Source organism: Hyaena hyaena, unplaced genomic scaffold, assembly GCF_003009895.1.
Source record: "Hyaena hyaena isolate Hyena2069 unplaced genomic scaffold, ASM300989v1 scaffold_580, whole genome shotgun sequence".
In the NCBI taxonomy this organism is placed as follows: domain Eukaryota; kingdom Metazoa; phylum Chordata; class Mammalia; order Carnivora; family Hyaenidae; genus Hyaena; species Hyaena hyaena.
Window position 1 is genome coordinate 531,475 of NW_024081213.1, and position 26,675 is coordinate 558,149.

At 41.0% G+C, this 26,675-nt stretch overlaps 1 protein-coding gene across 1 annotated transcript in view; it reads left to right on the forward strand.

The window, feature by feature from the left end:
- The window catches only part of NIBAN1 (niban apoptosis regulator 1), a 144,678-nt gene that overhangs the window by 59,741 nt on the left and 58,262 nt on the right, over window positions 1-26,675 (forward strand). Inside the window, exons 3-5 of the mRNA XM_039256616.1 lie at window positions 1,566-1,697; window positions 6,143-6,257; window positions 11,154-11,321. Coding sequence (XP_039112547.1) covers window positions 1,566-1,697; window positions 6,143-6,257; window positions 11,154-11,321 — 415 coding nt within the window. The remainder of the gene's footprint in view (window positions 1-1,565; window positions 1,698-6,142; window positions 6,258-11,153; window positions 11,322-26,675) is intronic.

The following is a 26,675-nucleotide window of genomic DNA, read 5'->3' on the forward strand; positions in this document are numbered from 1 at the left end:
GTCGAAGCTAGAGAATAGATATTTGGCCGTTGTTAGCTTATAACTGGTATTAGGCCCTGAGACATAATAAGGGAGAGTATCGATAGAGAAAAGAAGAGATTCCACAACGAAGCCTTAGACCCTCCAACATTTAGAAGAGGATCCAGCAAGACTGACGGACAAGAAATAGCCTGTACAGGAGGAGAAAATCAGGAAAGAGGAATGTGCCAGAAGGCCAATAAAGAAGGGCTTATAAGAAGGAGGGAGTGATAAACAGGTCAGATACTGCTGAGAGGTTGAGTGAATTGACCTATAGATTTAGCCACATGAGTGTGCAGGGATAACTGAGTATTATCCCCATAAACAGTGATTCTCACAATGTAGGGAATTTGTTAAAAATGCAAAGTTTGGTCCATAACCCCAGAGATTCTGATATAGTAAATCTAGGGTAAGGCCACATTTTAAACAAGCATATCAGTTGATTTAAGTGGCCCAAGTTAAAAAAAATTGCTGCACATAAAGCTATAGAGTTCATCCTATATGTTGGTTCAATCTCATTTAAAGAGAAGAGTGAGGTCCTCTCTTACCTGTTAATGAGGCAAGATAGGAAACTGCCCCTTTATCTGTCAGGACAGAATAAAGTCAGAAGGCAATTTAGTTCATCCCTTAGCCAATTCTTAAAAAGATTAGCATATCTATCTTCTCCGTACGGTTCATGTAAATTTTGCTTGAAAGTGGAGGGATACGTTTCTAGAGGCACTTGGATTTTTTTAATAAAGGGAAAATAGATGTAAATTCAGTGACATGTGCAAGACAGGAGGCCATTCCTATCTTCTGAGATAATACAGGAATTATACTATGAGACAGGATGGGAACTGTTCCTTACAGAGTTAGCCCGAAGGGGGACCTAACTAAGAATCTAACAGAGACTCCCCTACAGCACATATGTCACCAGGGTTAAGGAGAAATCCTCAAGCCTTTTGCTTTAGTAGAAAGGCAGAACTGAGGTGTGCTGGCTTGCCTGCTCGATCTTCAGCCAGATGGCAAGCATGGTCTCCTTGAGCATGGGGATGAGCTAAGTGTTTACAGCCTGGACCCCCAGGGCTTTTGAATCTGGGAAGCCCACTGACCCTCAAGGCTACACCTTATGGTGGGTGGATAGGGGAGCAGCCTATTAATTCTCCAATTTTCAGGCATATTCAAGATGTTGGCATAGATAGCCACAACTTACACTTAACTACCTCACTCCCTCTCTTCCAGAGTTTACTACAGATTCATTAAGTGCCACATGTATACAAAGCACAACCTTCTTCCTATAATCCCTTCTACCCTCTACTTCTCTTCTTATAGCCTAAGGGAGGGAAATGGAAATCACAAAAATATCAATAAGACAAATATTTGCATTTGGTCAGAGGGAATAGGAAGGGGAAGTGTGGAAGGAGGTGGGAAGCAACAATTTTCCCAGGATCTCAGCACAAGATAGTTTCCTAAAATAGTCCTTGAACTCCCCTGGATAGACTAGTTAGTTGGTAGCATGCTATGTTGTCTTCTCTTGTAATAATTAATTCTGTTCACCTTCTTTAAAGCCACCGTTGGAGCCTGGAACTGTTCTGTATGAAGCAGAGCTATCACAGTTTGCTGAAGACATAAAGAAATGGAAGGAGCGGTACATTGTGATTAAAAATGATTTTGCTGTGGAGAGCTATGAGAACAAAGAGGTAAAACATTTCCTGGTTTCCATTTGCAACATTTTCAAACATTGGCTGGGTTGATTGACATGCCCTCTCTTTTGAGGTTCATTCATTCAATAAGCACTGACTCATGCAGACACTCACTTCAGTTAACATGTTTACTGAATGCATGTTATATACCAAGTGTCCTAGACGGTTCTGAACATGTAACAGCAGATGAGAAAAACGCCTGCAGCCTAGTGGGCAAGATACACTTGGAACGAGTAATTGCAAGTGAGTATGAAGATAGGTTACACTGAGTGACCAGTGCAGGGACCTTTCCTATGATCATTCAGCTTTAGGGTCTTTTTCAGTCACTGTCCTCATATCTCCCCCTCTCTGCTCAATGTCTCCACCACATCTGCCTACTGTTAAGCCTCCTATGTGACAAGCAGCTGAGGGTTACTTACTAAGACTATGACTGAATTTGCCTGGTTGCTACGAATTCAGACATTTCAATACTTTATGCCACTTATGCTTATGGATTTTTTCATTTAACTTTTTTCTGCTTATCATATTATTTTTCTGTAAAATAATTAGATTATTATCTAATATAATATGTCTATAAACTACAGAGTAAGTGAGGTAGAGTGTAAAGCCTGAAAAGACTTCAGTTTTTATTGGTTTTCATTTTTTTCCCCATGTAGGGAGGTAATTTGGCATAAGAGGAAAGAACAGTGAATTTGGGAAACTAAAGTTTAGGTTGAGCCTCAATTAGAGAGTTAGGCCGAATGATCCCATTGCTTCTTTCCAGATCTCGCACTGTACACATTTTTAGTTTACATCTATCCTCAAGCTCCTTTTGAAATGAATGGTTACTTTTCAAACATTTCAAGGTAAGAACAGATTTAAAACTGCTTTCCTGGGGCGCCTGGGTGGCTCAGTCAGTTAAGCATCTGACTTTGGCTCAGGTCATGATCTCACAGTTCGTGAGTTCGAGCCCTGCCTCAGGCTCTATGCTGACCACTTGGAGCCTAGAGCCTGCTTCGGAGTCTGTGTTCCCCCCTCTCTCTGTCCCTCCCCTGCTTGCACTCTATCTCTCTCTCAAAAATAAGTAAACATTAAAAAAAATTTTTAAAAGAACACCCCTTTTAAAAAACAAAAACAAAACAAAACCGCTTTCTTGATTCAGTCCAAGAGCACTCAGCACAACCTCCATGGGTACTTTGAGTAATACTTCTGATGCTAAATCGCTAGGAAGAGGCTTTGACAGGTCAATGTGTGTCCTTTACATTTCTGATGGAAAGTAGAAATAAAATACAGTTCAAACTTATTCCACAGGCTCCCAGGCAATGCTCAAGTGCTCTCTTAAGCAGTCTTACTCTTAACATTCATTAAGCTAATATCTTCTCTGCTTATCAAATGAGGACTTTATTCAACACCTGATTTGCTCTCCGTAGCAAATTGTCAATGCACTACCTACAATAATGATAATAATAACAAATCACCTCATATTTTGGATGGCACATTACAGTATTTCAGGGAAGTTTGAGAAGAGACAGGATAGCATCATGGATAATATAATGTGCCTTGAATCACACCTTTGCCAGTTACTGGATATGTGTCCTTGCAAAAATTATACATTTCCTTGAGCCTCAGTTTTCTCATCTGTAAAATAAATGGTGAACACGATCCCTTCGTTACAGTGTTGTTGTGAGGATCAAACAAATGAATGCATTGAGGCACTCAGCATATGGCCAGGTGCTGGGAGAGCCCAGTGTAGAGTGGTATGATTACTACTAACTAATCGGGAGAAAACATATATAGAGCTTTCTCTTGGATTTATTAGGGTTTCACCATATTTGGCACTAACTTGAGTTTTAATTTTGAATCAAATTTTGGTGTCTTTTCCTTCCTCTTTTCATTTTTTCAAGCTTGTTCCTTCAACTTGCAATTTCTGGACTATATTGCTTTGTTGTTTTTTAAATGTTTATCTGTTTTGAGAGTACAAGTAGGGGAGGGACATAGAGAGAAGGAGAGAGAGAGAATCTCAAGCAGTCTCTGCACTGTCAGTGCAGAGCCCAACGTGGGGCTCGATCCCACAAACTGTGAGATCATTACGTGAGGCAAAATCAAGGGTTGGACACTCAACCAACTGAGCCACCCAGGCGCCACTGCTCATCATTTTTAATAAACTTGTTCAGGTTGTTAAGATACTGTCACTGAATCTGATAATAACTGCATTTTTTTAACATGGAAATTTAAAAACTGCCTATGCAGTTTACCATAATTCCTCAAAGTTTTAATAATATCCTGTTTGTTCACTTATAGAAGGGCATTTTTTAATTACACCTAAAAGTTGTAAATTAAGTACCTATAAATTGCCTATTATTTCGTCAAAAGTGCAGTTTTGGCAGGTAATTCAGCAGGAGAAAACGAAGCATTGTCTTTTGATAAGCAGGCACGACTTTCTGTTCACTTTCTGGATAGACCCGGGTATGATTCCTGACTTTGTCACCAACTTACCACTGGATTACTGACAAGTTATTTGAGCTTCATTTTCCTCATTTATAAGATGGAGAGAACAACTGATTCATAGCACCCTTTTGGGGATTAAATTACATAACATTCATAAGAGCCAGGTTGGGGCCTGTTATAACAAAGAACACAATTCAGTCTTGGGGCCAGTCTGAACTGAACTGAACTGAACTGAACTGCTCCTTAGACTTTCTCGAAGTCACCCCTTCAGATTCTTCTCTGTTATGCTCTGGGTCCCTGATGTGCTTAAGCAGCTGATGAGTGGTTCTTACAAATTGGAAAGCAACCTTCTTAGATATGCAAGAATTTGCTTTGTCTTCACTTGCCATCCAATTGATCCAGAATATGTATTGTTATTACGATTTTGTTGCCTTGATCGACATCATTTTCCTTTTCCCCAAGACTACCTTCTAGATTTTGGGTACTGCAGTTTCCAGGTTTCCATTCCGATTTTGCATTTGGGCTGTTCATCTCAAAATTTTGCCCTGACTTAAGCCCTCCCATCAGATGCACTTGCTTACGTGTTTCCTTATTCTTTGTCCCCACGAGTGGATCTTCCGGACAAACTGCTTGTGAGCTTTTCATCTCCTGGCTGCGCTTTGTTCTGATGTCATGATGTTGCGTTTCCATCCCAGACCGTTTTACTGCAAAACAGTCTCACCTGGTGGCACATCTTATCATGGCGACATTTTTATATTTTTGGTGAAAATCCGCGGCAACCATAATTGCACTTACATGTCCCATATGTCACTAGTCATGAACCCCTAAGCATTTTCTTTTCCTTTCTTGTTTTTATAGTTTATTGTCAAGTTGGTTTACATGTAACACCCGGTGCTCATCCCAACAAGTGCCCTCCTCCATGCCTATCACTCCCCTTCCCCTCTTCCTCCCTCCCCCCTCAGCCCTCAGTTTGTTCTCAGTATTCAAGAGTCTCTCATGGTTTGCCTCCCTCCCTCTCCCCAACTATTTTTTTCCCTTCTTCTCCCCTATGGTCCTCCGTTAAGTTCCTCCTAAGCCACCTATACGTGCAAACATATGGTATCTGTCCTTCTCTGCCTGACTTATTTCGCTCAGCATAACACCCTCTTGTTCCATTCATGTTGCTACACATGGCCAGATTTCATTCTTTCTCATCGCCATGTAGTATTCCATTGTATAAATATACCACATCTTCTTGATCCATTTGTCAGTTGATGGACACTTAGGTTCTTTCCATGTTTTGGCTATTGTTGAGAGTGCTGCTATGAACATGTGCCCCTATGCATCAGCACTCCTGTACCCTTGGGTAAATTCCTAGCAGTGCTACTGCTGAGTCATAGGGGAGTTCTAATGTTAATTTAATGAGGAACCTCCAAACTGTTTTCCAGAGAGGCTGAACCAGATTACATTCCCACCAGCAGTGTAGGAGGGTGCCCGTTTCTCCACATCCTCGCCAGCATCTAGAGTCTCCTGATGTGCTCATTTTAGCCACTCTGACTGGCGTGAGGTGGTATCTCAGTGTGGTCTTGATTTGCATTTCCCTGATGATGAAGGACGCTGAGCATCGTTTCAGCCCCTAAGCATTTTCTGCAGTAAATGTCTGTATGCGTCGTGACCGGTGTGATTACAAGAACGATTCAGGTGCCAGCGTCTGACCTGGTTAAGTGTGGTGCAGAATTTCTGGAAGTTACTGCAATTATGTTTTCCCCACTTGAGAAACATAGCTAGAGTGAATCTCCTGAGATTAAAGACTCTGACTTACCACGTTGTGACCATCACTTGAAAGTATTAAAGTAATATCTTGCAAAGAACAGGTATGCAAAACATATTTTTAAAATATGTGGCTCTTACTCAGTGACTTAGTGTAGGAAATTCTGTCTCTGAGTTGTGTGTGCCTGTGTCTATTTCTAATATTACTGATATTTTTCAAACATCCAAATGGGGAAAATCACTTATTTATGCCTTTTTCTCCCCAGGCCTATCAAAAAGGAGCAGTTCCTAAAAGCCGAATTCTTCCAGCTGGTGGCAGGGTGTTAACCTCAGAAGATGAATATAATTTGTTATCTGATCGGTTTTTCCCAGACCCTATTGGTGAGTTGCTTAGCATCCTTTCTCAAGGCAAAACTCCTAAACTTGCTTTGTTTAGCTAGACCTGTGGTTCTCAATGGTGGAAGGGGATTTCACTTGCCAGGGACGTTTGGCTGTGTCCGGAGACATTTTTGGTTGGATAGAAGGTAATGACACTGCTGAACATGCTACAATGCACAGGACAGCCCCTGACATTGAGTTATCTGTCATAAAATATGAATACTTGCCGGGGCTGAGAAACTTAGGGCTAGCCACATGTTCTCTCTAGACAAAAGGAAGATGTCATTTCTCTAATTTGGATAAACATGTTACCACTTCTGTTATTTTAAATCATATTCAGTGATACACAAGTCAGTCACCGTGTTTGTAGCACATGGAAAATGTACCATTCATTTGTCAGGCATCTTGAGACTTTGGGATATGTGCCAGCCTTAATAGCAATACACAGGGCGGCAGAAATAATAGGTAGGGTCCAGTCTGTGAAATATACAATCCCACCCTTAAGCAAACAAGTCCAGATGCGTCCAGGAAGATTATTTTTACAATTTTAGGATGACAAGGCAGTAAAGTATCCTAAATTGAGAAAGTACTTTAAGCAAACGTTAGAGCCACTCATAGTTACTGTATAAAAAGAGCATTGTATTAATCAGCATATCTGTAAGTAATAGCTGATTGCTGCCATGGAAAGAACATTGAATGATAAATTTGGAGGCTGGATTTTTATCTAGTTCTGTGACACTTATCAAGTGCTTTCCCTAGCTGTTGCTGAACCTTTTTGGTTTCTGATTCTCCTACTCTAGGCCCTCTACCTTAAAAATCTAGAAGGATCTTTCCAGCTATACCATACTTTGATATTCATTTATTCCACTTTTTCCATGTAGAGAAAGTGATGGATAATATGTAGACCAAATAGCACGTTTCATAGAAATTCATGAACTGTGGAGAACAGTTCCATCTGGCTTTGTGTAAATCATGCCACACAGTAATTGCTTGATTTCTTGAAGAGAGACCTGGTTCTTATTAATGGGCATAATCATATCATTAGAATTTATGGAGAAAATTATAATTATTTTATCAATCGTTATTTTTGTGCAGAATGCTTAGCATAGTGTTTTTAATAGCACTATTATAGGATTAGTACATGGACCATAAACCTAGACTAACAAATTATTACTAAGTAATTCAAGCCACAACAACACTTTATGTGCTCTGTACATATTATTATATTTCCTTTCAGCATCTACTTGTATGTCATTGTGGCTCTGGAGCTACCACTAGAAATGGGCATACCAACTTGATGAGTCTTCAGAATCTCTCCAGTAGATCTTTCCAATGAAATCAGTCAGCATAGACAATACATTTATTGGTTTATTGGTGAAATCATATCAGAAGGAATGAAAAGGAATAAAAAATACAAGGCCTATGTGACTAATGCCGTTTGGCCCAAAGCTTCAGATTTCGGTATTTCAGTGACTTTTTTTATTGTATGGTGTGGCTGTCTGGGTTTTAAAAATAGAATATTCTACAGTAGATCATTTGTGATATCTTTGTAACTCAACTCAGAAAAAATGCAGACTAATGACATCTGGAAAATTGTTGTACGTTGTTAAATGAGAGATAACTGGAGGCTGAGAGGGGTGCATTTTAAGGGGCTTGCTGAAGCTTTTAAATGCAAAGGGTCAATGTTGCTTTTGAGTTATTTGTACAAAACTGTGACATCTTGGAAAGAGTGAGAGGAATGGTGTCACAAAACCATGTTAATCAGGAAGACTCACTGTGTGATACCAATTCAACTGGAAAGAATAAAGGCACAATCAAGATGAGAAGCCTTAACCTCACTTGGGAAGAGCACTAGAGGTTATGAATGAATATGTCTTCTTTATACACTATTCTACCAAGATGATGTATCAATAATGCCTTCATATTTGGCTAAAGTGATTCACTTATTGACATTTTGTTAGAATCTCATTTGCTGCACACAACCAAAGGCTGAAACACAGAAGGCTTTATTATTTTGCTAAAAATATTTTGGGTATTACAAGTCCAGGGCTGGTATGACAGTTCCATAAATGTCAGGGTCCTTTCTAGCTCTTTCTCCATTTGTGTTTAGGTCCTTACCCTTATTGGCATAGTCTGAGGGGGCTGCTGGAGCAGCAGCCAGGGGTTTTCTCATTCCAGACAGCAGGAAGGAGAAAAGAGGAGGAGGTGGGGACATTCCCTGTCTTCAAGGCCACTTCCAGGAGGTTTCACCACCTCTTCAGTTTATATTCCATTGACCAGAACATAGTGGCTGGGGCAAAGGAAGCTGGAAATGTCGTCTTTATCTTAAGGTGTCACCTGCTCAACTGAAAATTAGGGATTTTATGACTAAGAAAGAAGGGGAAAATAGATCATGTGTTACCACTAGAGGTCTGTGCTACCGAATTTCATCATTCATTCGTTTGTTCATTCATACATTGATTCATTCTTATATTATGTGCCAGGTAGCTTGCGAGGTACTGGTGGGCCAAAGTTTGTGCTTCTAGTGCATTCTACTTTGTTACCTTCAGCTTTCAAGACATTGAAACAGAGTCCTCATATATGCCCCAGGAAGTCTATTTTTTTATTTATCCAGTCTTAATTTATTAATTTGCCAGTAGCAAGACTCTGTTTTGGAGTGGCTTTGAGTCATTGTTGGGTACACCCAGTACTTTCAGTGGCCTCTTAGAGGGTCCTTTTTTCCTTCCCTTCCCTAAGATTGGTGCCCATTTTATGTAGGCAGAGAACACAGAGTTAATAAGCTGGAGGTCATGTATATACATATATATATATATATATAGCATAATATATAATTGGAATGCATGGAAGGAAATAAAATTTACATAGGGATCTGAATAGTAGCATGGTTTAACCTGAGTTTTTTGGAATTGTTTTTGAGGTAAGTGGTGAAAGTCTATTGTTTAAAGCTTTTAAACTTTCCTAGGATAGCACAATACGTTTACTCAGCAAACTGTACTTGAACATCTAGTAGGTTCCATGGCTGTGCTAAGGATCGAGCGTACAAAGATAATGTAAGAGGTGGCTTCCATCCTCCGGGAGCCCCAGGGCAGTGGTACTGCTTCCTGGGGAGGGGAACCGTGTGAGGCCCAGTGGGGAGCTCATCTCATTCTGTGCCCTCCCCCTGAGTGTGAGTGCCAGGCATGAAAACAGATCTCTGCAATATTTAGGAAGAATAACATCAGGAGCACCCAACTCTGTCTCTGGTGGCACGGGGCAGGGGTCGCCAACAAAGGCACCCCAAGGAATAACTTTTTTTTTTTTAAGTTTTTTTTAATGTTTTTATTTATTTCTAGGAGAGAGAGAGACAACGTGAGCAGGGGAGGGTCAGAGAGAGGGAGACACAGACTCTGAAACAGGCTCCAGGCTCTGAGCTGGCAGTCAGCACAGAGCCCGACGCGGGGCTCGAACCCACGAACCGTGAGATCATGACCCAAGCGAAAGTCGGACGCTCAACCGACTAAGCCACCCAGGCGCCCCCCAAGGAATAACTTTTGAACGGATGTTTGAAGGATGCATGAGGATTTTCTAGGTGAAAGAATTTTCTAGATAGAAATGAAAGGAGAAAAGTAATAGGAACTGTTACCTACGATATCATGGAATGGATGACCACGCCAAAGGAGAGCAGAGACCAGCGGGAGTGCAGTGAAGCCAGGACAGAACAGGGCAAACACCAGCACTTCACAGGGGGATAGAGAGAAGGGGCAGAGGAACCGGTAAAGCTGGCCAAGAAGAAACAAATTTTTAAAAAGCATGAAGGACACCCAGAGAGAGGTGATGCTACAAGTCAAGGGGAGAGAAGACAAAGCTTTCCAAAGGAGGGGTAGTTAGCAGCAACAGGTGTTTCAGATTAGGTTAAAAGCCTTACGTAATGGGGGTGCCTGGGTGGCTCAGTCAGTTAAGCGTCCATCTCTTGATTTCGGCTCAGGTCATGATCTCATGGCTGTGAGATCTGTTCCCTGCCCACATAAATGGGTACCAAGCTGCACTGAGCATGGAGCCTGCTTAAGATTCTCTCCTTCCCTCCCCCTTTGCCTTTACCATGCTCACACGTGCACACATGCTCTCTCTCTCAAAAATTAAAAAAAAATATTTTTAATTTAAAAGAAGGCTTAGGTAATGAAGAAGAAGCCACAGGTTGGCCATTAGGATGAAGTCAGTGACCTCAGCAATGGGGTTTCAGGACTGGCGGGGCAGGAACCAGACTGAGGTGAGAAGAGGGTCGCTGCACAAAGAAGCAAATGTTGATCTGGCAGCGTCAGGGAGCGGGGGGACAGCGCAGGGCGGAGAGCGGGCATGGGGACCGGAGGGGGAGCAGGTGGACAGGTTAGCCTGCGGAGGGCCAGGGGGACGCGCAGACTCTGCGGAGCATTGCTAGGAGGAAGTTGAGAAAGAGGGTGTCTGGTGGCCCTGGCTGCCTTTGTCAGGTAGCAGGTGAGGCCACCTGCTGGAGTGAGACAGGTAGAGCTGGTGGCTGGAGTGAGAGGAGCCTGAACTGTCATTTTCCACCCTCCTGTGAAGACCTCTGCTTCGTGTTTCTGTTCCATGGCCTGCCCCAAAGGGTTTCCCTCACAGGCCGACATAAGTATTTTAAAGTTTATGTATTTAATGTGAAAGAGAGAGAGAGAGAGAACACAAGATGGGGAGGCACAGAGAGGGGGGAAAGAGAATCCCCAGTAAGCCCTGTGCTGCCAGCTGCAGAACCCAACGCAGGGCTGGAAACCCGCAAACCATGAGATCATGACCTGAGCCGAAACCAAGAGTCAGACCAAGACTGAGCCACCCAGGTGCCTCCTGAAGTAAGGGTTTTAAATGGAAGACGACACGTTTTAAAATGTCTTTGTGTTTTCAATATTTCTTTAGCATGCAGTGAGAAGGAGCACGCTCAGCCCTTTGTGGTCATGCCCAAGGAGTTCCCGGTGTACCTGTGGCAGCCGTTCCTCAGACACGGCTACTTCTGCTTCCACGAGGCCGCCGAGCAGAAGAAGTTCAGTGCTCTCCTGAACGACTGCATCAGGCATCTCAACCACGGTAGGACAGTAGTATGTGGCTGCTCAGGGGGCCTGCTCGGTCGCCTGTTAGACCAGTTTCTAGAAAGAGCCACAGATAGTGCTGGCCCCTGGAAGGAGGGGAAGTCACGTGAGGCAGGAGTTTGGCGCCCAGGAGAGCCCGCCACTTTGCTGGTTCCTGAGTCAGGCCTGGGAAGCCTCCGTGAAACAGAATGCGGGGCACGTGTGAGCCGTACTTCTCCGTATAATTTTGTGCATAATTCATCCTCTTCCTTTCTCGTGATGTTCCTTGCTGAAGTGACAGCAAGGATGTGCCAGCTGTCCCTGGCAAAGTTAGTCCTTATGACACTCCTTGTTTTTTCTTCCCCTTATATCTGAGTGACTTGCTCAAAACTTTACGGTACACAGAACCACTTGGAGAACATATTGAACACAGATTTGGGGGCCCCACCCTCAGATACTCCAATTCACCGGATCTGTGTGGAGCCCTGATTTTGTTTTACTAACAAACTGCCACGTGATGCTGATGGTGCCGGCCCCGGGCCACACCTGGAGTAGTGTGGCTTCACTTTGCTCTAGGCATGGATTTAATTAGTATCACGTCTATCATGAGAAAAGACTTTTCGTGGCACTCTGGGATGTTTTTGATGAATTGATGTGAATGCTGGGTTTTCTGGACTCCACCAAGTCTTCGGTTACAGATAATTAAGCTCTTTGTTCTTTGGCCGCTGGGAAGGCAGTTAGTCAAATACCATGGAGGATGTACTCTGTGCAAGCCTCGATAGGTGTTAGGATCAGAGTCATGGACTGGGCAGGGTTCCTCTCTCTGGGTCTGTATTCAAACAGAGAAGGACCATAGGAGCACAAATTCACAAGGTAACTCAATAATGTGTTGCAGAGTAATGGGGCGTTACTCCATAGTGAAGAACGGAGTTCAATACTTGAGGCTTGTCAGAGGAGGTCTCTTTGAGCAGGTGACATTTGAATTGAGTCACCTTATCCATCAGTGCCTTTATTTCCTAATAAGGCTAATACCATTGTATATTTTCTTTAGAGTTCTGAGGTTTCCCTGAGAATGTCAGTCCCCAAGAGCAAAAGTCTCTAGCGACATGTGTCAGTCTGTTCTTGATTTTAGCTTATGTATTGATAGGAAGCTATGGGAAAAAATAATGTCACTCTATTTTGCTATAGCAACTCTGAGTAACATTGGCCACAATATTGGCTCATACCTGGTTAGGGACTTTATAAAAACGATACCCTTATTAATAACTTGCCTTGTGGTTTTGATGTTTTAGAGACAAGAATTGCCTGGCAATGCCCGTTCCATCTAGCTCATTTTTCAATACACTTACACCTCTGTGTGCAGGGCCTCGGTCTAGTATGAACATGCCGTTGGCACTAACCATGAGAACCATGAAGTTTCACGAAGCAGAGAATGTTCTCTGCCTCGCCAGATGGGACTTGCTTCATTCCCCCTTCCATGTACATAATAGGAAATTCCCTGGGGAGTTTTTGGATATGATCTAGCCTGCATTCAGCTTCCATTTATGGAAGATTTCAGTCAATTCAAAACCTAACTCTGCTCTCCAGTGTTATCAAAGGCACTGAGATAATGAGGTCTAGTCACTTGCTCTCATTTTATGTCACATTCCTCTGTCCAGAAACAACTTTCCCTCACTGCAGCTCTGTGCAGACTGGCTGTGATGTGGTGGAACTTCCAGTAGCTCCAGGCTGGGCCAGAGACCATCAGAGCATTGTTAGGAACAGCCTTGACCGCCATGGACCAGTGAGCTCCCGGGTCTTTCCCTTCTCACTTGTCTTTCCGTGTTTTTGACCACACAATGTACCCCACCCCCATCTTTACTGACTCACTTTTGTTGTTTCCACCTCTACCTGTTATTCACTATATGATCTTGAGTAAACCCGTAAGAGGTTCACGAACAGTGGACCATTATTTTTTTCCATAATTACCGGAAGAGTGTCGAAATAGATGTAAAACTAGGGCTATGATGGGGGCCAGAAACCCTGAGGGGGCTGCAGGGAGGCTGCTGATTTCCACTCTCAGGCAATTAGAGTAGGGCTGTCAGCCTGCTTTCTCTGTTCCACTGTCTGTCAGTCCACAACACGCCTCTGTTGAGAACTAGGTCTGAGACATTCTAGCAGCTGATGCTGGGCCATCATTGATTTTGTCCACTCACAAGTCCTCAGGGACCTTTTTTCCTTTCCTTTCCTTTTTTTCAAAAACGTTTATGTGTTTATTTTGAGAGAGAGGAAGGGGGCCAGGGGCAAAGAGAGAAGAAGAGAAAGAGCATCGCAAGCGAGCTCCCAACGCCATTAGTGTGGAGCCCGACACGGGTCTCAAACTCACAAACCATGAGATCGTGACCTGAGCTGAAACCAAGAGTTGGACACTCAACCAACTGAGCCACCCAGGTGCCTCTCTTTTTTCCTTTTCATTTTTATTGAAATATAAATTGACATAACATGGTATTAGTCCAATACAATATTTGCATGTATGTATTGTACAATGATCACCACAGTATGTTAATACCCATTGCCTCACAGAATTACAGTTCTTTTTCTTGTGATGAGAACTTTCAAGATCTACTCTCTTAGTGACTTTCAAATATATGCTGCAGTATTGTTAACTATAGTCATGACATTGTACATTACATCCCAGAATTTATTTATGTTATAACTGGAAGTTTATACCTTTGATTGACCACCTTTGCCCATTTCCCTACCCCCCCTCCCACCCCGTTTCTGGCAGCCACCAATATAACACCTGTTTCTATGACTTGGATTTTTGGGGGGGGGTTTAGATTCCAAATGTAAGTGAGATCATACAGTGTTTGTCTTTCTCTGTTTAATACATTTCACGGAGTATAATACCCTCAGGAAATCTTTGAGGGAAGATCATTTCATTACCTTTGTGGTAAGTTCCACCAAAGATGTCTGCCCCTAGGGCTTCCTAGGACACTTCCCTTGGTGCTCCAGTCCCACACAACCCAGCCCACTTGCCCCAGGAATTCGGGGTTCACATTGGTCCAGGGATCCTTGTCCATTCATCCTGAATCGAGAACCACTTCTCCTTCTCCTTATGTGGTGGGTGTGTTTCCTATTTCATCTCAGCAAAGGGCCTGATTTGTCTCGAAAATTTACTCTCGACACCCAGTTCTTGGACAATAAAGCTATGTCCTAGAGTAGGTTGGGGCAAGCAGAGGGCTCTCTGCTCCTTCTTCCTTCAAGAGAGGGAGCTGCTTCTGGGCTCCTCAAAGATTATTTACACTCCTCAGGTACATAAAGGTGTGTGTGTGTGTGTGTTGTTTTGTTTTGTTTTGTTTTTGGCACCTCTTCGTTGAGCATGCATAAAAAAATTCCACAAGATTATTCTTTAGCAGAACATCCCTCCTTCCAACACACTGCCCTGAATATCAAACCATTGCATAATATGTGCCTAGGGCAACTTCAGTCCTCTGTCCTTTAAGGAATCACACTGCAATCCCTTGTCCCCAGTGAGGGAAGGTCTGGGTTCTAAATGTCCCCTGCCATAAAATGAGACTTATATAAAGGTATCCTAACACAGTCCTTTGTCCAAAATCCAGTCCTCTTCTTCCAAACTTTAGTTTGAAAACTCTGGTCACTGTAGTTACAGGGATACAGTTAAAACTCTTTTAACAAGTATAGAGCTGTACGTATACAATATGGAATAATGATCATTATCAGCGCAAGTCTGTCTTTTCAGCTCAGGATAATGATGGCTGGGCATAGGAATTTGCAGGATGGGGAGAAGGTGTTTCTGGCAGGAGGAATCGGATGTGTGTGAGGGGTGGGGGTCAGGAAGAGAGTCAGCATGGATCATTAGAGAAAGGGGAAGAATTTTGTGTGGCTGGTGCTTAGAGAGGAGAGAGGATCCACGTGGGGATGGAAGGTGAGCAGGAGCCAGGCTATAAAAAAGGCTTTGCAATGGATATTAAAGGATTTGCACTTTATTCTAACAGCTAAAGGAAACTATTAAAGGGTTTCAAGCAGATAAGTGACTCAGTTATATATTCATTTTGGAAAGGTCACACTGGCTGCCATGTGGGCAGAGGATGGAGAATAGCAGGCTGGGATGCCAGGAGGCCACTTAGGAAGCCTAGGCAGGCAACGGATGGGGGTAGCCTGCAGCAGACAGCTGATAATGGAGATAGTGAGAGGCGGCTGGATAAGAGAGATCCAGGAAGCGGAATGAACAGAACTTGAGGTTAGATAGTGTGGAGGGTGAGGCAGTGGGAGGAGTCCCAGCTGCCACCGTTCTCAGAGACTGGAGCCTTGTTTGGGGAGGAGCAGGTTCCAAGGGAAGGAGGTAATGTGGTCAGTGTCATAGATGTTGAATTGGAGAAGTTCATGAGCAGCCAGGTGAGGAAGTCTCCTAGACAGACACGTGGGCAGGGCTGGAGACAGGAGGCGATCTGGGGAAATCAAAAGCCTTAGTGCCATCATTGAAGCTGTGGCTGGCTTTGTAGCAAGGCTGTAGTTCGCCAGCCCCTCAAAGGGAGACTGGCTTTCTATCTATGTATCCCCATCCGCAGCAGCTGTCCAAGGGTCTAGTGCCTGGTAAAGGCTCTGTAAATATCTCAATCCTCCATCCTTTGGGAGTTCAGATATGCTCATGTGTGAAAAAGCATGGACCATGTGTGTTGGTGCAGCTTAAAGATGTTTGTATGTAAAATCTGTAAACATTAAGTAAAATGAGTCGGTGCTTTTATGCACTCACTATGTGGATCTATGATTTTACTATTGAACCTGTAGGCAGCATACTCATCAGGAATATAACACCTTTGTGAAATTCAGTGACTCACTTAGGCTCTCTGACTCACCCCCTTCATACAGATACCTACTTAATTGCCAGTGTCTGTTCTATATTTTATTTCAAGTTCACTGCTACCAACCTGCTTTGGGACTCGTATAAAAAACATTCCCAGAGGCTTTCGGTTGATCTTATTTTTTCCAATTACCGCCACTTCCTCTACAGGTAACAGTCAGATAAATCACCTGGAAGCACAATTTTGATTAAAATCCTTCAATGGGCACTGCCATTGTCACAAAGATGGAATATTTCATTCCGAGACGACTGGCTGGGTCTGATTTACTGTATTCTCAGGCATAAGCCACCTCTCTCTCAATCTTGCCGCTTTACTCCTCCTGCCTTCTTTGAATTGGAGTGTCACTTGGAAACCTTTGGCTTTGCATACACCTCAAATGCTCACGCCTCCTTCCTCCTTCTTCCTTGCTCCTTTGAGAACAAGCTTCAGTCTGACCCCTGCCATGAAGACCCCAAGGTTAACTTCTCTAGCACCTGTTCTATGTCCAACTAATTGGAAACTCTATAGTTTGCCTCCCATTGTTCATTTTCACATCTCCGTGTCCTATTTCTCTTCCTGTTTCAAGTCCCTCAAGGGAAATCGTGTGTCACCCTTGTTTGTATCCCCCTGCAGTGCTCAGACAAGTCTCTTGTGTTTCATAAAATGGCTCAAGGACATTAACGAATTAATAACTTACTGCTAAAATAAAGCCTATTTCAGAATTGAAGTACAATTTTAGAGATGGTAATTGTTAAATGTGGCTTGGCCTATTTCAAAAACACACTGGCATGAGTAAGTGAAGGAATTCGTCAATACAAAACCTAAAGGGACTGAGGAACAAAAGAGTTCGATGCGAGAAGGCCACCATAGCTGGATGAATGGTGATGCTGGAAAGGAGGGGCATCGCTGGCAAAGTTTTGTTCGACGGTACTGTGCTAGCTTGAAGCACAGCCAGGATTGCCACTTACCAGATGCTGGTGTCCTCATCTTGAACACTAAGGAAGAGGGGACAGTAAAATATCTGGGAAGCAGGAGGAGACATGGGTTGAAAAGATAATATAAAAGAAGAGCCCAAAGGATTTTGGAGAAAAGAACAGAATCATGTAAGGATGGCCTGCAAACCTCTGTTTCAAATTAGACTGTTGAATCACTTATGACAATTGTGACATCCCAGGGTGCCTGTAATGGAGTGAGTCAGGCTGAATATGAGGCTGTCACAGTGATTAAACTTTGGAATTGGTTGCTGTCAGGATTGACTGCTTTGAGCTCTTATCCCAGAAATCCCATGTCAAATCAAACGCCTGTATTAGATTTGGTTTTGACACTTGCACATTTTTGGTGTTCAATAAAAGCTGCTGAATTAAACTGAATTTTAAAACAGAAAAGGATCTTATGATTGAAGTAGATAGAGCAAACCCGTTTTGGTGTGTTTATTTGAACATGACGTTTCATGCTCTCCAGTGCTCACCAGTGGACCTCTCTGTTTTCACTAACTTCTCTTTGGAGCAGTAGCTCCTCAGCCTGTTATCACCTGTGAAACAAGTTCATTACTTGAGGGACTAAGTGTCTCATGTGGGCATCAATCAGTTTTAAGTGAAACTATACAATGCATTTTATGTTGTTATATATGAAAACATACTTGGGAATTTGTGGCACATACTCGTATTTACAGATACCCCTATCTATGAGTCAGAAAATTCTAACTATGGGTGGGCTCTTCTGGACACTTTCTTACAAATGAATGTTTGAGTGGACATACATGAGTACAATTTTAATAAACATCTCATTGCATACTCTTACTTATAAAAATTGTCCTGCAGTGTACTTTTATTGCAATGCATAGAAACCTATATGCACCATAAAGGAAAATGCTTGCTAAGTTACTGTTTAATAAGTAACTAAATATCAGTTTCCAGTTTTCATGGGACTGTCCCAAAGAAAATTCTTCACAAAGATTCTCCCTGCTTGGAGATGATCTTCTCTCCTTGGTTTTAGCCTGTGCTCTAACTCACACAGTTAATGCTCTACAAATTACAAGTATTTTCTCTTTGTCCCTTTGTGAATATGCCGTTTTCTCTAAAGGAGTTATTACTTCCCTCTTTCTGACTCTTGCTTATTGTTTATACAAAGTTGACTTTGGAAGGGACCTTAGTAGTCACCTATTCCAACCCCTCAGGGTTCATTTATGGTAAGGCTCAAATAGTGACTCACTTGCCTAAGGTCACAGGCGCTTAGTGGTAGAGGACTGGTTATTCTGACATCTAGTCCTTGACATCTATTGTCTTTTTGGCACTACTTTTTATTTTATTTATTTATTTTTTTTTTATTTTTTTTATTTTTTTTAAATGTTTTTTTTTTTATTTATTTCTAGGAGAGAGAGAGAGAGAGACAGCGTGAGCAGGAGAGGGTCAGAGAGAGAGGGAGTCACAGACTGAAACAGGCTCCAGGCTCTGAGCTGGCAGCCAGCACAGAGCCCGACGCGGGGCTCGAACCCACGAACCTTGAGATCATGACCTAAGCGAAAGTCGGACGCTCAACCGACTAAGCCACCCAGGCGCCCCATTGGCACTACTTTTTAGAAGACTCCTTCAACTCTTGGTCACTTAAAACACAAAACTATTAAATCAGACTACTTTCGTGATACATTTGCATGATCCAAATCTAGGTTACGTCTGGTTTCTTGATAAGTAGTTCTATCCGAATTTAACTCGGTATATTGTCCACATGCTAAGCATAACTGTATCTTTTAGTTTAGATATGCTCTAAAGGTAAAATATTTGGTAAGGTAGCTTGTTTACTGGTTAAGTTTTGTGTATGGCAAAATGCAAACTATATATGGTTTTATGCAATTTAAATAAAAACTGGTTTGTAAAGGAAGATTATGCTGCTTATAAGGCCATGAGTTGGAATAGTCTAAAAATAATACATCTAAAATAAGCCAGACAGAGAAAGACAAATACCTCATGGTATCACTTATATGTGGAATCTGAAAAAAAAAAAAAGTCGAACTCACAGAAACAGAGTAGAAAAGAGGTTGCCAGGACTCTAAGGTAGGGGAGATAGGGAGAGGTTAGTAAGAGGGTACCAACTTTTAGCTGTAAGATGAATAAGGTCTAAGGATCTAACGTAAAACATGATGACTATAGTTGATAGTGCTGTTTTGTATAATTGAAATTTGCTAAAAAAAAAAAAAGTAGAATTTTAAATGTTCTAACCTCCCCCCTTCCAAAGATAAATACATGAAGTGATAGACACGTTAATTAACTAGATGGGGGAATCTTTCCATTACTACATATATATGTATATGTAGTATATATATACATTTATGTACAAGATGTACATTTTAGATATCTTATAATTTTATGTTAATTTCACACCTGAATAAGGCTAAAGTAAAAAGCCAAAACGATAGATCTAAAAGCGTTTCATTCATGTTATTTATCCTTATGGGTACACTTAAATTACTGAAATCTTTCAAGACAGTCTAAGAATTGATGCTGTAAGAATAGGTCTCCATCAGAGACTAGAATCAATAGAAGTGTTTTCTCGCAGACATTTAGCATTCATCAGTACCAGTACCTACTGTATATAGTCTTCCATTTATCTGTTGCCTAAAGCTAGGTTGCCATGGAACTGCTGCTGGATACTTCTTTTGGGCTGTCCAGAGCATGTTATCACTTCAGTGAAACCACTGATTCTTGCTGTTCACAACCCTTTTCCTACTCCTTTTATTTTTTTAAAGCTTATTTATTTATTTGAGAGAGACAGAGACAGCACAAGTCGGGGAGGGGCAGAGAGAAAGCAAGAGAGGAAGAATCCTAAACAAGCTCTGCACCGTCAGCTCAGAGCCTGATGCAGGGCTTGAACCCATGAAGCTGTGAGACCATGACCTGAGCAGAAGCCAAGAGCCGGTGCTCAACTGACTGTGCCACCCAGGCGCCCTCCCTACCTTCCTACTTCTAATGAACCAATTAGTTATTTTGGCATGAAGATCTAAAAGTTGTGTTGTGGTGGTAGTTAAGGGTGACAAGTTGGAGCAATAATAAAAAAAGATTAAACAAGCAGAGAGTTGAAATTCATTCAGGCAAAGTTATTTGTCTGTGTTATTTGGATTGGGTACATTCCAAAATAACTGAACAGTTTTTGACGTTATTACAACTGATTTTGGCAAAGCTTGACTAACTTTCAAGGGTTTTTGTGTTTGTTTTTTTTAACTTTTGGGTGGAATATGGTAAGATGGAAATGATACAGAAAATGAGATGGCTGTTTTAATATGTGGCTGTGTAATCAACATTATGAAAAATTCCATTTGGCATATGTTCCTAGATTTCTTTTTAAAATCAACAGGCTTGTTGAAGGAGAGCTTGGAGAAAAGTCTCACCTAGTGCCATGGGAAGGGGAGCCACTGTCCTTTCCATTCTGTGAACAAATTTGGAGCATGTAACATGGAAGAGAACCATGCTGGGAGCTGTCTGTTGTTCGTTCTATTAGTTGTTTTGGAGGTTGTTTTGTTTGTTTGTTTGTTTTTATTTTTGAGAGAGAGAGAGAGAAAAAGACAGAGTGCAAGTGGGGAGGGGCAGAAAGCAAGGAAGACACAGAATCTGAAGCAGGTTCCAGGCTCTGAGCTGTCAGCACAGAGCCCAAATTGGGGGCTTGAACTCTCGGACTGTGAGATCATGACCTGACCAGAAATCAGACGCCCAACTGACAGCCACCTAGGCGCCCCTGGAGGGTTTTTTTGCTTTTTTGTTTGTTTGTTTGTTTTTTAATTAAACATTGACTAGCTGTAAAGGAATGCTTACTAAGTATGCAGAAGCTTTAAAGAGTATTACTATCACCTGTGTTATTTCTCATGTGCCCTTTCCTCATCCTATTACCTTCTTTTTCCTTTGAGAGAGCACCATCCCAGATTTTGTAATTTGCTTTTCTTCATAGCCTTATTATATATAAATATATATATAATATATATATTTATATTTATATAAAATATATATTCTAAAAATATATATTATATATATAATCATTCTGCATGTTTTTAGACTATCTTGTGGAATTTTATTACATGCCTTCTTTCACGACTTCCTTTTTCAATATTTTACTCCACTGATTCACTCGTGTTATTGCTTATGGCTGTATTTCATTGATTTTAATTGCAAAATATTTTGTATTAATTGTGTTAATATGCCACTAACTTCTAATATGCATTCTACATAGGCATTTGGGTTGTTTCCATTATTTATTACTAATAGTGCTGCAATGAACACTTTCTGTTTGTTCCTGGTTTATAGAAATGTAATTTTTTTTTTGAGGCCAAAGCAGGGAATGGGTTTTATTTATTTATATTTTTAATGTTCATTCATTTTTTTTAATTTTAGGTTTTTTTTTGCAAATAGTTTATTGTCAAATTGGTTTCCATATAACACCTAGTGCTCATCCCCACAAGTACCCTCCTCCGTGTCCATCTCCCCTCATATAGAAATGTAATTTTGATTTGATTTGCTGATATATCAGGGAATGTTCACATCTGCGTTGAGTGTATTTGGCCTGTAATTTTGCCATGACGTTTTGCCATCAAGGTTACTCTTTTTTTTTTTAAGTTTATTTATTTATTCATTTTGAGGAAGAGAGAGAGAAAGAGAGTGAACATGTGCACAATGGGAAGAGGCAGAGAGAGAGAGGGAGAGGGAGAATTCCAAGCAGGCTCTGTGCTATCAGCATGTGAAGCTTGATTTCACGAATTGTGAGATCACGACCTGAGCCGAAATCAAGAGTTGGATGCTTAACCAGTTGAGCCAGGCACCCCATATAGTTGTTCCTTTTTTATTTCTAATATTGTCTCTCTGTATCTCCTCTTTTTTTCTTGTTCAGTCTTACTGGAAATTGGTCAATTTTGTCAATTTTTTCGAAAAAACAAATTTGGGTTTTGCAGACGATCGCATATTTGGTTTCTATTAGGTGAATTTCTGAGGTTATCTTTCTAATTGCCTTTCTTCTATTTCCTCGGACTTTGTTTTGCTGGCTGTTCCCCACCCCCACCCCCCTCATTCTTCAGGTAGATACTTAGCTCATTGTGATTGTCTTAAAATGCTTGCAAATTCTTTGAAACCTTTTCCTTGAGAAAAATGAAACCTAATTTTTCTCTTGAATGGGGGCCAGACTTAGTGACTCACAAATAGAAGGTGGCAGAAGTAGTATGTTGAGTTTCAAGAATAGGTCACAAAAAGAATAGCTTCTGCCTGGCTTTCTCTCTTTTGGGTCACTTGCTTGGGAGGAGCTGGCCACATCTAGTGACAATACGCAGCAGCCCTCTGAGGAGGGCCAAATGGAGAAAACCTGGGGCCTCTTGCCAACAGCCAGCCTCAACATGGCGGCATGTGAGTAACATTTCCTTGGAAGTGGATGCTTCTGTTGTAGTCAAGCCTTCAGATGATTGTAGCTTTGGCCAGCAAGGGGACTGCAACCTCATGAAACACCTCAAGCCAGAACCACCCAGCCATGGAGTTTCTGACCCACAAAAACTATGAGAAAGGATAAATACGTACCACTGTTTAACATCGTTAGCTTTGGAGCGATTTGTTTTTTTATAGCAATAGAAAAACTAATATACTCACTAATCATCCTTTCTTTTGCTCTAATGTGAGCATCAATGCTTTAAATTTCCCTTTACACATTGTTTAACCTTAATCTATAAGTATGTATGTGCAGTATATTTCATTATCAGTTTTTGCAGTGTTTTTCATTTTTCACTATCAGATTTCAATATTTTCTAATTTTCATTATTATTTTTTCTTTAGCTTCTGAGTCACTTAGAATTGTGTTTCCTGATTTCCAAATATATATTGTGCATTTATTATTGGGTTTTTAAAGTTTATTTATTTTTGAGAGATAGAGAGAGAGAGAGCACATATGAGCAGGGAAGGGGCAGAGAGAGAGAGAGGGAGAGAGGGAGTCCTAAGCAGGCTCTGTGCTTTGAGCACAAAGCCCGATGCAGAGCTCAATCTCACAAACTGTGAGATCATAACCTGAGCTGAAATTAAGAATCGGACACTTAATTGACTGGGCCACCCAGTGCCCCTTATTATCGGTTTCTAGCTTAATTGCACTGCAGGCAAAAAATATGGTCTGTCTGATAATCCTTTAAAATAGGTTGCACCTTGCTCTATAGCCTGTATGTGGTATTCTGGGGGAGGGGGCTCGCAGCCTCAAAAGCTCCATGGGTACTTCTACATATTTTACAGTTGTGTGTGTCTGTTGGCTTAAGTGTATCTTTGTGTCATTCCACATTTTTTTACTCAGTCATTTTTCTTTTACTGATTGATTATTTTCTACTATGCTAAATTTATCAATTACTAAAGAGTAGTATGTTAAAATCTGCCACTATCATGGTAGATTTTTTTCACGTCTATTCATTGTTGGATTATATTTTGTTACATATTTTATAACATATATATGTTACTAGATGGATATTTGTTTACAATTTGTTTTATCTTCCTGTGAATTGAATCATTTATCATTATGAAATGACCCATTTTATCTCCATTAATCCTATTTGCCTTCAAGTCTATGTTGTTTGATATTAATGTAGCAACACTAATTTTCTTTTTTTCAGGGCTTGCACAGAATATCCATTTAATAAAAACGTCTGATAATTTCTTAAATGGAGTAGTTTGCTATATCTACTATAATTACTCATACTTTTGGTTTCAAATCTATCTTGTTTTGTGTTTTCTATGTATGTCACTTTTTCTGTTTTCTGTACATTCTTGCCTTCTTCCAGATTATTACTGTGCAATAAAAATGTATATATTCTATTTGTTTCATTAGCCTGCATAACTTAACGTCTCAAAAATTAATCAACATCCTTAACTTTCTCTCAAAATAATACAGGTAGCTTAGAGCACTAACTCCTGTAACATCCCCCCCACTACACACCACTTATAAGCTATTGTTGACTTGAATTTTAATGATATCTTTTTATCTTGACCTTCCAATATATCGTTATTGCTGTTTCATATAGTTTTAATGTTAACCACATCTTTACACTGTTTTTGATCACAATTTCTTCTTGCTTCTTAGACCTTCCATCTGGAAGCATTTTCTTTCTTCCTCAAGTATATCCTGTAGAGTTTGCTTTAGTTTGGGTTCATTCTTAGCTTTTGTTTATCAGAAAATGTCTTTACCTCATCTTTGTTCAGAACAGATATTTCACTACATGTGAAATTCTGGGGTGGCAGTTATTTTCCTGTCAACACATTGAATATTTTATTCTACTATCTTTTGGTTTCTGTCATTGAAGTTGAGAGATTTGTTGTTCTTTTGAAAGTAATCTGATGTATTTCTCACTGTTTCACAAACATGTGTCTTAGCTGTGGATTTCCTATTTATTTATACTGCTTGACATTTGTTGGTTTTCCTGAATCTGTAGATTACTGTTTAATCAGTTTGGGAAAATTCTCAGCCCTTATCTCTTTTTCTCCCTTTTTTCTATCTCTTTTCTTTTGGAGAAATCTGATTAGATACATATGATGTATTTTTATTCTGTATTCTTCATCCCTAAAACCTTTTATATTTTTCATCTTTTTTTCGTTTTTTTTCCTGAAAAGCTTCTACAGATTTCTTTTTTTTTTTTTTTTTGGCTATATTCAAATATGTATTTATTTATTTTGAGAGAGAAAGAGAGGACAGAGGGAGGGCCAGAGAGAGAGAAAGAGAGAGAGAGAATCCCAGGCTCCATGCTCAGCACAAAACCCGACACGGGGCTCGATCTCACCAACTGTGAGATCATGACCTGAGCCAAAATCAAGAGTCAGACACTTAACCGACTGACCCACCCAGGTGCCCCTCAGTTATATTTAATCTGTTGTTATACTCATTGAGTTTTATTTTTAGTTGTCATACTTTTTCATTATTTAATTATTTTCATTCATTTTCTAATCTGAATAGTCATTTAACCATCTCTTACTCTTTACTCACATTTTCAATTTCTTGTTTTATTTTAATGTTTATTTATTTTTGAGAGAGCTGCAGGGAAGGGGCAGAGAGAGAGGGACAGAGGATCTGAAGCAGGCTTTGTGCTGACAGTAGAGAGCCTGATGCTGGGCTTGAACTCACAAACCGTGAGATCATGACCTGAGCCAAAGTCGGACGCTTAACTGGCTAAGCCACCGAGGCACCCCAATTCCTTCTTTTATTTTAAAAACATGTTAAACTTAATGTATTTTATATTCTTTGTCTGCTAATTCCAATATCTGAGATCTTTCTGGATTGTATTCTGCTAGTTCTTCTTTCTGCTTGTTCTTGCTCATGGTACCTTATTAACTTGTGTACTTTGTGATATTTCATGATAAACTCATATTTCATTGAGGCCAGCTGAAGGTGAATTCCTCCAGAGAGGATTTGTGTTTCTTCTCACCAGATGCTAGAGAGCATACTAGATATTTGGACCACTCAGCTAATGTGAATTTAGGCCATAAAGGTGGCAGCATACTTGGGAATATGATTTCTCAGTGGAAGTGTTTATCTCTTTTGTTCAGGGCCAGTGTTTGAATTTTCCTTGTAATGGTCTAAAACCTTTTATATGTGGGTGGTTTCTCCAGTTTAATTGAGAACCTCGTATGGATTGAGAGTACTCAGCATCCTGTGAGACTATGTAAAAGGTAGCACAAGGTGTTTGATTTAAGTTGGTAAAGGTGTTGGGTCTATTATGTCTTCACTTTTCTAAAGTGAAAGCCTAGCTTCGAGCCTTGGCTTATGTGTTGGGGCTTTGTGTTAGTTTGCTAGGGCCGCTATAACAAGTTACCACTGACTGGATGACTTAAACCCCATAAATTAAAAAAGTAATTTTTTAAAATTTTTTATGGTTTTATTTATTTTTGAGAGAGAGAGAGAGAGACAGCGTGAGCAGGGGAGGGTCAGAGAGAAAGACACAGAATCTGAAGCAGGCTCCAGGCTCTGTGCTAGCGGTCAGCACAGAGCCCAACGTGGGGCTTGAACCCACAAACTGTGAGATCATGACCTGAGCCAAAGTCAGATGCTGAACCGACTGAGCCATCTAGGCACCCCCCCCAAAAATTTTTTTTTAAGTTTATTCATTTTTGAGAGAAAGAGCGCAAGCTGGGGTGGGAAAGAAAGAGAGGGAGACACAGAATCTGAAGCAGGCTCCAGGCTCCAGGCTTGGAGCTGTCAGCACAGAGCCTGACACTGGCTGGAACTCACCAACTGTGAGATCATGACCTGAGCTGAAGTCGAATGCTTAACTGACTGAGCCACCCAGGCGCCCCAGTCCCCATACATTTTTTTTGTTTCACAGTTTTCAAAGCAAGGTATTGGCAGGGTTGTCTCTTCCTGAGGGCTGTGAGAGAAGGATCTGTTCCAGGCGTCTCTCCTTGCCTTCTAGAAACATCTCTCCTATCTCTGCCTTTATCTTCACATGGGATTTTCCCTCTGGGCAAGCCTGTGTCCAAATTTTGCCTTTTTATAAGGACACCAGTCATCTTGGGCTAGGGGTTCAACCTATTCCAGAACAACCT